The 13419-nt window shown below is 33.7% G+C and overlaps 1 protein-coding gene across 9 annotated transcripts in view; it reads left to right on the top strand.

Annotated features, from left to right (window-relative positions):
* The window catches only part of LOC118616759 (lysine-specific demethylase 6A-like), a 191034-nt gene that overhangs the window by 67868 nt on the left and 109747 nt on the right, over positions 1-13419 (top strand). For all 9 annotated transcript variants that reach the window (XM_036242190.1, XM_036242188.1, XM_036242186.1 and 6 more), the window contains exons 6-11: positions 3760-3853; positions 5307-5433; positions 11139-11237; positions 11370-11589; positions 12101-12235; positions 12691-12846. In XM_036242190.1, the coding sequence (XP_036098083.1) occupies positions 3760-3853; positions 5307-5433; positions 11139-11237; positions 11370-11589; positions 12101-12235; positions 12691-12846 (831 nt within the window). The remainder of the gene's footprint in view (positions 1-3759; positions 3854-5306; positions 5434-11138; positions 11238-11369; positions 11590-12100; positions 12236-12690; positions 12847-13419) is intronic.

The raw sequence follows: 13419 nt of genomic DNA on the forward strand, positions 1-13419 counted from the left end.
CCACCATTTTTCACTCTTTCTCTCTATACATTTTAATTACTTTGAATATACCTTATGTAAGTGCAGTCATGCAGTATGTGTCTGTGACTAGTGTATTTCAGCATAATGACTTTAAGTAAATAAAATCATTAAAAAAATACATAGAAATATACTTCACTAAGGAGGTGAAAGATGTGTATATTGAGGAGTACCAAACATTGATGAACAAAGTTATGAACAAATGGGAAAATACCCCCTGTATTGTCAGAAGACAGTATTATTAAATTGTTCATACTATGGGCCACAGATTTTAGGCAATTTCTATCTAAATCCCAATGGCATATTTTTTAGAGATATAGAAAACATGGTTCATAATTCAAATGGAACTATAAAAGCACATATCAGTCTTGAGAAAGAAGAATGGAGTTGGAGAGATATTTTATTTCCTGATTCTAAAGTAATATGAAGCTTCAGTAACAAAAACCTGGTTTTGTTGCTTGTGTAGAGACAGGAATACAGACCAGTGGAACAGAATAGAGCGCCAGAAGTAAATCCACATATCAACTGATATTTGATAGAGTGCCAAGAACTCAACAATGAGATGATTATAGATAGTGTCTTCAATAAATGGTACTATTAGGAGAACTAAATACTATATGTATAACAATGAAGTTGAATCTCTAACTTGTAAAAAAAAATTTTTGTAAGGATAAAGTACCGATTTTTTTTTTAATCCTCACCCGAGGACATTTTTCCATTTTTTGTTCAGATAGAATGGGAGGGAGAGAGAGGAGAGGAGAGAGGGAGAAACATTGATGTGAAAGGGGCACATTGAGTGGTTGCCACCCACACAACCAACCAGAGCCAGAGACAAACTACAACCAAGGTACATGCCCTTAGCGGGAACCAAACCTGGGTCTCTCTGGACGGCAGGCCAATGCTCTAACCACTGAGCAAAACCTGCCAGGACTTAGTGAATTTTTTAGAGAGAGAGCTACATCATTAAGCTGCTTCCTGTACCCCTCACACTGGGGATTTTGCCCACAACCCAGGCATGTGCCTTGAGCAGGAATTGAACTGGGACCCCTTAGTCCATGGGATGATGCTCAACCACTGAGCCACACTGGCCGGGCAGTCCCTAGGTTTTAAATGGAAGTCTTAGTGAAGATTAAAATACTTGTAAAGTCCCTGGAAGAAAACTGAGGGGAAAAGCTTTATGATATTAGTCTTTCCACTATACAGACACACTCAACAAATTCACTAAAAAGGTGGCTTCTGTAATGGAAAAAGCATTTGCAACCATTTTATCTAATAAGGGGTTCATCTTGAAAATATGAAAGGGACATTTTACATCTCCACAGTAGACATATAAATGACCAATAGATTTTGAGAGACAGTGTACAATGTATGTAATAACTGAGAAAATGTAAGTCAAACCACAATGAGAAAAATGGTACACCTGTTATGGAAAACAGTATGAAGATTTCTCAAAAAATTAAAAATAGAACTACCATTTGATCTAGTAGTTCTACTTCCAAGTACTCAGAAGAATTGAAATCCTATCTCTTAGCACTTCTATATTCCTTGCAGCACTATTCACAATAACCAGAATAATGAAATAATAATTTACAGAAGAATGGATAATGTTCATTGATAAATGAATAGTTGTAGAAATGGTGTTTTTGTACAAGCCTGAAATATCCTAGTTAAATTTATTTTTCTTTTTAATACTCTTATAAGTGAAATTATTTTTCTTTATGAATTCTTTACTTAATGTATAGAAAATGCAGCTAATTTATTTAAATTATTCATTTTTTTATCCTGCCACTTTCCTGGTGTGTGTGTGTGTGTGTGTGTATGTGTGTACTCTGTCTTGGGAAAGTATTTATCCTTGTGTATATTGCAATCTTTTTGGAGTTAGTATCTTTGTTTAAATTGTCGAATGCCTATGTATCGGTTTGTGTATATACGAAAGAGATTTTTTTAAATAGTAGATTTTTTTCCCTCTACTTCCTTGTCACATTAGAGTTAAAAAACAGTTTTTTTAGTCCCAATTGATACATTTATTTAAATTAAGTACATTACTTTGATCATTTAATACACACAAAATCAATGTCTCTCTCTCTCTCATAGTTAATAAAAACATATCATCGGATAAGGATAAAATAATGCCTAAAGCCATTGGTTTTACAAGTGTATTTTCTTTCTTTTTTTTTTATCCTCATCCGAGGACATTTTTCCATTTTTTATTCAGGTAGAGTGGGAGGGAGAGAGAGAGAGAGAGAAACATCGATGTGAAAGGGTCACATCGAGTGGCTGCCACCTGCATGACCAACCAGGGCCGGGGACAAATTGCAACCGAGGTATGTGCCCTTAGCGGGAACTGAACCCGGTTCTCTCTGGACCGCAGGCCAACGCTCTAACCGCTGAGCCAAAGCGGCCAGGGCTACAAGTGTATTTTAAAGATAACGTATTTTGAGTTTCTCTTGTTAGTTCCTCTGGTTTTGGAAACATCATAGTAACAGTAATATATTTTAGTCATGGTAGTTTTTGAAAGAGAACTATATAGACAATGAGCTCATTTAGAAATTTGTACCTTAAATATTAACATTGTTAGATCATAACTATGGAAAATTATATGTCTTTTAAAACATATTTTATCTTTTTCCAAGAATATTTCAGAAAATAAACTGTTGATAATTGAATAACACAGTTTTGAACTGTGCAAGTTCATTATACACTGATTTTTCCCTCAGTAAATGCATATGTACTGTAAATGTAATTTGAGTTTTTTAACATATTTTCTGGTTTTCTTCATTGTATAAGACTACACATATGTAATACATTTAAAGTACAGAATACGTGTTATCAAGTGTTTATGTTATTGGAAAGGTAGTTAAGTTTTAGGGGATTTAGAAGTTAAACGTGAATTATCAACTTTATGGGGTCCTCACCCCTAAGCACCACATTGTTTATGGATCAAGTGTATTTTAAAATTAAAATTAAGATTTTAAGTATTTCTCATCTTAGATTTGTAAAGGATAGTAGCATTAGTTCTCTTTGCTTATTAAAGATCTGTGCATATTGCCCAGCCAGTGTGGCTCTGTGGATTGAGCATTGTCCCCCTGGACTGAGAGGTGCCAGTTTGATTCCAGGTCCATTCACATTGCCTGCGTGGCAGGATGGGTCCCCCAGCAATAGGCAGCCAATTGATGTATCTCTCTCATATCAATATTTCTTTCTCTGTCTCCCTTTCTCTCTCTAAAAAATCAATATAAAATATTTTTTATAAATTTTGTACATATCTTTGAAAGTTATTCTAGGCTCATTATACATTTGATGATAGAGTAAGTCTACAGCTTTGTGATAGTTAAGTAACATACGAGTTTGAAATAATTTTCTTTGTAACTTTAGGGGTAGAGCAGATTTTTAAAGTGTCATTTTTGTTGGCACCTGGTAATTTGGAATGATACTTTTATTTTATTGCTGTTATTCTGAAATAAGGCTGTCCTCATTTAAGTATATTCAGTTAATAAATCAGCATCTGACTTTCAGATACTTTTTTATAATAGAAACTTAAAAATGTCATTATCTAGATCTTTATACACAAACCAGTTTACAAATGTTTATTAGTGCCAGTTTATTATTACTTGAAAAGTGAAACTAAAATCATAAGCCCTTTTTACAATCTAGAGTATTTCTATTTAAAGATTTATCATTTAATTTTTCTTTGAATATTCCTTTTTTGTTTTTTGTTTTTGTTTGTTTTTTACTCTTTAGCAGAAGTATCATTTTGCAAAAGAAGCCTATGAACAACTTTTACAGACAGAAAACCTACCTGCACAAGTAAAAGCATCTGTTTTACAACAGTTAGGTACATAAGATTTTACTTTTTATTATATATTGCATTAATTTAAGAGTTTGGGGTGTAGGGTACAATTTAAACTTCTGATTAAAGAGTCCGTTTTTATTTAGAATTTTGCATTTTAGGATTATGATTTATTATTTTGAAGCTGCACTTAAACTGCATACTTTATAATTGTTTCTATTATAAATGTATTCCTTTTCTTTTGTTCTGAGTTGATATGTTTATATCAACATCTAGCACAATTCATCTCAAAATGATACTAAACACAGTACTTCAATGCAGCTAGTCCTTTTAGATTCTTAGTCACATTCTAGTACTTCTCCTCCTGAAGCAGGTTTGAAACTTGCATGTGTTTAGCACTCCATGAAATTAATTGTCTTCAAAATCATTCAGATAGCTCATAAGTGGCTATTGAGCTTGCTTTCATAGGTTTATTCATAATATGATTTAATGGGGATATTTCACTTAAAATTAAATAATAGTCTGTATTTTCTTTATCAAGTTATTATGTTCCTATATATTAAAAGATACTAATCTGATGTCTAAAAGTAATATTTAATATTTATACTTAGAAGTATGGTAAGGATTCTCCCCATTAATTTATATTTTTGGTTATCTATCATGTCTGTGTTTGATATTTGGGTTGGTGTTTGTTTTTCTTTTAGCTGTTTTTATTTGGTCTTGATCAAGTAATTTGTAAATTTTAATAATATTATGAGTGGTAATAGGAGTATTTTCATGACACTATTTTGTCTATAACATTAAAAGCAAGTGAACAGTTTGCCTAAGTGGTATTTTTGCAAAGGTAGTTTAATATTCATGGACTGACTCACATCTGAAACGCTGGTTTCTGTTTGTCTTAAATGATTAACATTTTTGTCATGATACAGTCTTTTCATTGTCTTTGTAGTTGTAATTCTAAACCTATTATTCATTTAGATTTCAGTATAGCCTTCAAGGCTTTCTGTTTGTTGTTTTTATTTTTGGTCAAATGTTAATGACAGTAACCAGTGACAATAGGGTCTTTTGTTTTGTTTTTAATTTGAGTGGTTTATCTTTGATTATATATGTTTTCATCAATTCCTTGGAAATAAACATTGACATGGTGGATTTTAACAGAATTGTAAATCTTTATATTATTTGACTCATATGTTGGATTTTTAAAATTTAAATTTAGTAAAGGAGAAGTTAATACTTTAAACCTACTTAGTGCCAGTGTAGTACCCCAAATCAATAAAATTTTTCTGTTTTTTAAGAGCTCTTGTTAGCTTTGATAGTACCTTTTTCTGTGAACTAGACTTTCCTTTAGGTATCTTTGGTAGTTTTTAATTTGGGGGAAGTTTGATCCAAGATAAGTAAATGTACTGAAAGGGCATTTTAATTTGTGTTCTTTGTGTTAGTTTTAAAGTTAGTAGAATAGTTGACTTATGAGTAAATGCTTATAATTTTTAAATTATAGGATGGATGCATCATAATGTGGATCTGCTGGGAGACAAAGCCACCAAGGAAAGCTATGCAATTCAGTATCTCCAAAAGTCATTGGAGGCAGATCCTAATTCTGGCCAGTCTTGGTATTTCCTTGGGAGGTGAGACCAGATACTTGGGTTATGCTGCTTAAAGTTTACTTAGAATCCAAAATGTTAGATGTTGTAATATAATCTGGTCAGTAACATTTTATTCAAAATATATTGTAGCAAAAATTCTTTATAAGTAAAAACTGGGTCTCTTTAAAAGGGTGCTTTATTTTTTTTAATTTTAAATCCTCACCCTAGTATATTTTGTCATCTATCTTTAGGTAGAGTGGGAGGGAGGGACAGAGAGAGAGACATCAACTGGTTGATTACCTCCCACATGACCCCAACCATGGCTGGTGGACCTAACAACAACTGAGGTATGTGCTCTTGACCCGAACCAAACCCAAGACTCCTCAGTCCACAGGCCTACACTTCAACCGCTGAACCAAACCAGCCATGGCTATGTGCTTTTACTAAAAAATTCTTTTGCTTATTAGTTTCTGTTTTCATGTGACTTGAATTGTTGCTCGTTTTTAAAGAGTCATAAAATGTTTTAAAGATTCTTATGAGGTAGTAATTGATATTCTTTTCTAATTCAGTATTTAAATTTTTGTTTCCCCTGATTTTCATCTATCCCCTCTCTTCTCCTTCCTCTGTGGTTTGTCAGTCTGTCTTTTTTAATATATTTATTTTTATTAATTATTTCAATTCTGCCTGGTGATCATCAGTAACCTAAGGAAAAGGTCACTTAACAGTGGAGGTCTCAATTTTCATTTCATTTTGAAATGAAAGGATTTGGATTAGATCTATCAGGTACCTTTACTCAGGGTTATAAACTTAATTCAGTAGTACTGCTTTACTTGAATTATAATTTTGCTCCATTTTAAAAACAAGAAAAGTTTATTTTACAGAAGTTTGTGATGAAGTCTAATTGAAATTCAGTCCTTAAAATTAAAAACAAATTTTTTTTTTATTGATTTTTCTAGAGAGAGGAAGGGAGAGAGAAGTAGAAACATCAATGGGAGAGAGGAAACATTGATTGGCAGCCTGCATGCCTCCTGGTAGGGATTAAGCCCTGAAACCTGGGCATGTACCCTGACTGGGAATCAAATCAGGACCACTCTGTCCACAGGATGTCACTCAATCAACTGAGCCACACTGGCCAGGCGAAATTTAGTTTTTGTGTTAATTTTAGATACATTATTTTTTTTAATTTTATAGATTTAAATGTCTTTTAAATTTTATATATTTCAGGGATATTATTAAGAAAGTTCTTTTTTGTTGTTGTTGTTTTTATCCTCACCTGAGGACATTTTTGCATTTATCTTAACCTGGAGCAGGAGGGAGAGAGGTGGTAAGAGAGAGAGAGAAACATTGATGTGAGAGAGACACATTGAGTGGTTGCCATCCACACAACCCTAACCGGGGCCAGGGACAAACTGCTACCAAGGTATGTGCCCTTAGCGGAAACTGAACCCGGGCCTCTCTGGTCTGCAGGTGGATGCTCTAATCGCCGAGCCAGCTGGCCAGGGGTGAAAGTTCTTTTTAAATATTGTTTATTAATCATGAAGTTAGTTACTTTTAGTAGAGGTTAAAATTTTTTTTTATTTTAAATTACAGTTCACATACAATATTATGTAAGTTTAAGGTGTACTGCATAGCGATTAGACATACAATTTACAGAGTGATCCCCCTGATAAATCTAGTATCCATCTCACAGCATACAGTTACTGTAATATTACTGGATTTTTTTTTTTTTTTTGTGCTGTAGTTAATATCCCTCTGACTATTCTGTAACTACCAATTTGTAATTCTCAATCTATTCACCTTTTCACTCATCCTTCCAAACCAGCTTTCATTTGACAACTTTAGAAATGTTCTGTGTATCTATGTACGAATCTATTTGTGTTCTGCTTATTTTGTTTTGTTTTTACATTTTATATATAAATGAAATCATCTGAAATTTCTTTCTCTGAGTTATTTCCTTTAGCGCGATACCCTCCCAGTCTATGCATGTTGTCGCAGATGGCAAGATTTAATTTTTTGTTATGGCTTAGTAATATTGTATATATGCACCACTTCTTTATCTATTCATCTATTGATGGACATTTAGTTTGCTTTTATATCTTATAAATAGCACTGCAATAATCTTTAATAATTTTTTTTTCTAGTATTCTTCAAGGCTTATAAATGGAGTGTAGTTTTCATTCCTTGTATTATAGAACTTGAGAGTCTACATTTACTGTTTTCCAGTAAAGTCCTCAGGGAGAAGGTGAATCTTTTCTATTTCCATTGCCTGAGAAAAGTGGCTGTTTAAGAAATGGAATAAATAAGTACTATTTGAGTTTAAAGCTAAATTATTACAACAGTTAGTACAATGTATATCTTAATACAGGGGCTTTAAAAAGGCTTATTACTAGGAAGGGGGGTAGAGTAAACATTAACCACCACCACCCACCAATATAGTTTTATTTGTTAGCATTCCTACTATTATAATGACTATGAATCTGGGTATTTCATCCTTGTGGCTCAACGTTTAAAACTTATAGCTTGATATATACATAATATATGAAATTGTTATTGTTTCATCATATATAATCAAGATATAATGAAATATGTCTAGTAATGATATAACTTCCATTTCTTTAAAAATAGCATTTTATAAAGGGCTTTTTATAGTTATCTGAATTTAAAACATTGGCATCTATTTTAGCTTTTTTAAATAAAAATTTTTATTGCACACAGAACATTTTTGATTTCTGAAATATATGTTAACTTTTTCTAATTTCAGGATTATCATTTTAGACAGTAATTATTTTTAGTTTGTTAAATTTTTTCCTATGATTTTGTTCTTACTCTCATCTACTGCCTATTACTGTATTGCTTTATTGTTAGAGAAAATCAAGTTTGTCAAAATGGTATTTTAAAACTTTTGTAGCTCCAAATGAAGATTTCGTTGCCAATAAAATTCATAGGAATTTGATGTCACTAGCATTTCAGAGACTTGTTACTTCTGCATTCAAGTGTCCACTGCATATTGATATTGTGTGTTGAGTGGGTTGTATATACTAAAGTAAGTTGGGAATGTGGTAATAGTTCAACTAACTGTGACACCCACAGTCTCTCACAGTCACAGAACTATTAAATTTGGTAGTGATCAGGTGGCAACTTTGTTCACCCTCTCATTTTACAGATAGGAGAAGTGGGTCCAGAGATGAAAAATGGTTTCAAGGTCACACAGTGAATTAGTGTCCCAGGAGCTAAAACCCAGTTTGGGCAGTGCTGCTTCTGTTACATAAGCCAACCTCAGAGGAAACTATAAATTGTGTTACAGGGAAAGTGGTGACGGGGATTCAGATATCAGTATGTAACACATTGATTCTCTGTTTTTACACTTTTTTAAAACTTGAATATGAAAATATTGGTTTCAGAAATTACTTATTTTTCTTAGGATTAAGAAGATTTGTCTATTAATCTGAAATTTGCTTCTGTTAAAAAAGTTTTTTCTGTTACTACTACCACATTGTTTCTTTTGTCTATTCTTGTTTACATCACTGCTATGTCTTTAATTCTCCCTCTGGCACATAGAATGCTTGCTCACCCTTGAAATTGTCTTCTCTCTATCTTGCAGTGGCATTTTGTATATCTCACAACCCACACATTAGCCATTCCTAAGGCTTACTTCTATACCCCTTCTTTTATTTGCATTCTACACTTTTTGTTTTTTTTAGTAAAATTTTCTTCTTTTCTTTTTGTCCTTACCCGAGAACATCTTTGCATTTATCTTCAGATAGAGTGGGAGGGAGGGAGAGGAGAGAGAGAGAGAGAGAGAGAAACATCGATGTGAGAGAGACACATTAACTGGTTGCCACCCACATGACCCCAACCGGGGCGGGGACAAACTACAACCAAGGTACGTGCGTGCCCTTAGCAGGAACCAAACCCAGGTGTCTCTGGTCCGTGAGCCAACACTCTAACTGAAGCCAAAATGGCCAGGGCTGCAGTTTTTGTTTTTTAAATACATTTTTATTGTTTTTTTTTTTGGAGAGAAAGCGAGGGAGAAAGAGATAGAAACATTGATGTCAGATAGAAACATCCCTTTGCTCCCTCCTGCATGCCCCCTTCTGGGAATCTAACCTGCAGCCCCAGGCATGTGCCCTTACCAGGAATCAAACCAGGACCTCTCAGTCCATGAGATGGTGCTCAATCGACTGAGCAACACTGGCCCAGGGATATTCTGCACTTTTTATTTCAAATCCTCATGGGAGTAATTTTTTTTTTTTTTTTCATTTATCTTTAGGTAGAGTGGGAGGGAAGGAGAAAGAGGAGAGGAAAGTGGAAAGAGAGAGAGTAACATTAATGTGAGAACATCGATTGGCCACCTCCTGCAGGCCCCCCACTGGGGATTGGGCCCTAGAATTCAACCGGTGACCTCTCGGTGCATGGGTCAGTGCTCAATCATTGAGCCACATTGGCAGGGCCGCTTGCATTTTTGAAAAGAAAAATCTCAAATAGACCATTGTTTGATTTAAAATTTTCCATTTGTTCACGGAGTAATTTTTGCTTTTAATCTTCAAACCCATGTGAAATGCCTTCTATCTTGTTTTGTACTTTATCTGTGGTTCTCAAGTATTTGTGTTACATGAATTACCAAAGATATTAAAACTTCTTTTTTGCTATGTTCTATTATCCAGTGCCATAAAAACTAAAATTGCACAAATAGTTTCTTGGAAATGCATGCATAAACTATTCCTACATCTTAAAAAGAAAATGTTGCCACAGGTTTGGTTCACCGGTTAGAGCGTCGGCCTACAGACCAGAGAGGCCCGGGTTCGGGTCTCGCTAAGGGCACGTATCTTGGTTGCAGTTTGTCCCTGACCTCGTTGGGGTCGTGTGGGTGGCAGCCAGTTGATGTGTCTCTCTCACATCAATGTTTCTCTCTCTTCCTCTCTCTTCCCCACCCACTCTATCTCAAGATAAATGAAAAAATGTCACTAGGTTAGGATAGAAAAAGAGAATGTTAAAAACAAAGAACTACTTAAGGGTACATTTATGGTAGTTTCTGTTTCCTTTTCCAATAATTGACACACAGAACAGTTATTCTTTTACTCATTTTCTATATACATATAATTTTTGTTTGATTAATTTGTTTTAGTGATAAAAACACCATACACTGGCCTTCCCTTAATGCCTTCACAAATGATTTTTAAAACTAAGATTAAAATTTTTACAATTATTAGTAGCACCTATTAAATTAGACATTTAAAATAGGTTTTGTTTTAATTTAATAGTTGGTATTAACTGTCTCGTTTTTGTGCATTTCAAGAATTAAAGAATGTTTGTTTTGACGGAAGTTCAGAAATGAAAATTAAGATCTGCTGAAATTAGTTTTAGTTTTTGTTTTTTAACTTTATATTATTTCTTGCAAGTTCAAATTACATAAATCGAGCTCTGTGTGTTTAACCTTGAATATTATTGCATTGAACAAATTTGGGCTATAATGGTTCCCATAAAGTTTATTAATATAATGTATTATAACTAATGAAAGAGAATTCATTTAACAGAAAATTGTAATGTGGACAAATATATAAATGTATGTGTGAGCAATATAGACAGATATCTGTATGTTAGTTTGTTAGTGTTTTTTCTTTCCACATACATCATTTTGGCAAATAAATATAGTTGCTTTAATTATTAATGGAATATTGTGTGTGTGTGTGTGTCTGTGTCTCTCTATATCTATTTTTATATATATTTCTCCCCTTTCCCCTTTACAGGTGCTATTCAAGTATTGGAAAAGTTCAGGATGCGTTTATATCTTATAGGCAGTCTATTGATAAGTCAGAAGCCAGTGCAGATACGTGGTGTTCAATAGGGTAAGACTTGTGTATATAAAATTAAGAGCATTTTATTTGATGCATAAGTTTATTGTAGTACATATAGTATAGTGTGTATTAATGTTATACCGAGTCAATTTTACACAACCTGTTCTTTGTTTCTATTTCCAGTGTGCTCTATCAGCAGCAAAATCAGCCTATGGATGCTTTACAAGCATATATATGTGCTGTACAATTGGACCATGGTCATGTAGCAGCCTGGACAGACCTAGGCACTCTCTATGAATCCTGCAATCAGCCTCAGGATGCCATTAAATGCTACTTAAATGCAACTAGAAGCAAAAGTTGTAGTAATACCTCTACACTTGCAGGAAGAATTAAATTTTTACAGGTAAAAATTTTGAGTAGCATGTTTTACAAGACACATTTCAGTGTGATAATTTGCAGAAACAGGGTGGCTGGAAAATGTGTCTGTTTGTTGTCCGTAGTTTTCATAAGTTTTAGTATTTTGTGTTATTATTTTACTTTTCATTTTAGTTAATATGTAGCATTTAAAATGTCCTTTCACACATACGCTTTTTGGTGCACATTAATTTGCATGATTTTTCTGTGGGATATCTTCATGTTTGTTATAGCATTTTAGAGAAAAGAACACGTTTTTCCCGTCTTGCTTGAAATTTTATGGGACAATATCCATGAGAATTCTAAAAAAACAGAACTAAGCTTTGTTCTTATTTGCACAGGTATATTCTAGCCACCGTCTTTATATTAAGCATATACCTAAAACCCCACAAGTAAAATATGTTTTCTTTAAAAATAAATACCTGTAACATTCAGGAAGATTTAGTGGACTTACTTTAGTAGGCCTGTGTTAAATTTGCTTTTTACATAATTTTTCCTAGGCTCAGTTGTGTAACCTTCCACAAAGTAGTCTACAGAATAAAACTAAATTACTTCCTAGTATTGAGGAGGCATGGAGCCTACCAATACCTGCAGAGCTTACTTCCAGGCAGGGTGCCATGAACACAGCACAGAAGGTGAGAAGTTGGGTTATATTCTGTAGGTACCCAGCTTTAAGGGTCCTTTCCAGTCTGTGGTAATCAAACTTAACAAGAGCAGGATTGGCATTTATTTAACAAAAATAAAACTCTTTCAAATTTAATTGCAAAGAAATTTTAGATTAAAAAAATGACTTCCTCTGATATGGGAAGAAACTTGGGATAACAGTATAAAATCTTAAAATTTCTCATGATTTTGGAAGGGATTTTTTAAGGGATTATCATACTAATCTATTGAATTGAAAAAATAGTTTTTTTCCCAAGAAGGTACACATTTCTTCATTGATGATTTATTTGACTTTGATCTTCAATAATTGTAATACATGATGTTCACATAATTTTGAAAAATATGCCACTTATAAAGTTTTATTATTGGAAGGAATGAATTACGAATATGTAGAACCATATTTTTGTCTTACTTCTGTAATCCTTAGGCTTCTAAAGCTCATCATCCAAAAACTGAACCTGTGTTAGGCCTCAGTCAAACAGCAATTTTACAGCAATCCTTGCCAGTACACATGATTTCTTCTAGCCAAGTAGATGGCCTGTCCAGTCCTGCCAAGAAGAAAAGAACATCTAGTCCAATAAAGGTATGGATAAATTCTAGAGAAATGGAAAGTCCCAGTCAAAAATGAAGCTCTTGCTTTGGCCAGGTAACCATTGGTTAGAACATTGTCTCTATGCCAAGATTCCAGGTTTGATTCCCCGTCAAGCACATACAGGAATCAGTCAGTGAATGCATAAATACATAGAACAACAAACTGGTGTTTCTCTCTTTCCTCCTCCTGTCTCCCTCTGCCACTTCCCCTCTCTGTCTTGAAAATCAATTTTTAAAAAAATGAAGTTAAGTGTTCTGAAATTTTGCTTGTCCTATTTTAAACTTGTATACTAGACTGAAAAGTACTTCAGTTATTGTGTTATAATTTGGCAGTATGTTCTGATCCAAAATTGTAAGTTGTTTTTGGGTGTTTTTTTTTTGGTGGTACATGCTCCTAGCAGGAACCGAACCTGGGACTCTCTGGTCTGCAGGCTGACGCTCAACCGCTGAGCCACACTGGGCAGGGCAAAAAATTGTAGTAGTATTTAAATGCAAGAGTTATAACTTAATGTTCATCAAATCATTTTATTCATTTTCTGCTTTCATAAACTTAATACTCTTTTCC

This window comes from Molossus molossus, unplaced genomic scaffold (genome assembly GCF_014108415.1).
Source record: "Molossus molossus isolate mMolMol1 unplaced genomic scaffold, mMolMol1.p scaffold_m16_p_40, whole genome shotgun sequence".
NCBI classification, from domain to species: Eukaryota; Metazoa; Chordata; class Mammalia; order Chiroptera; family Molossidae; genus Molossus; species Molossus molossus.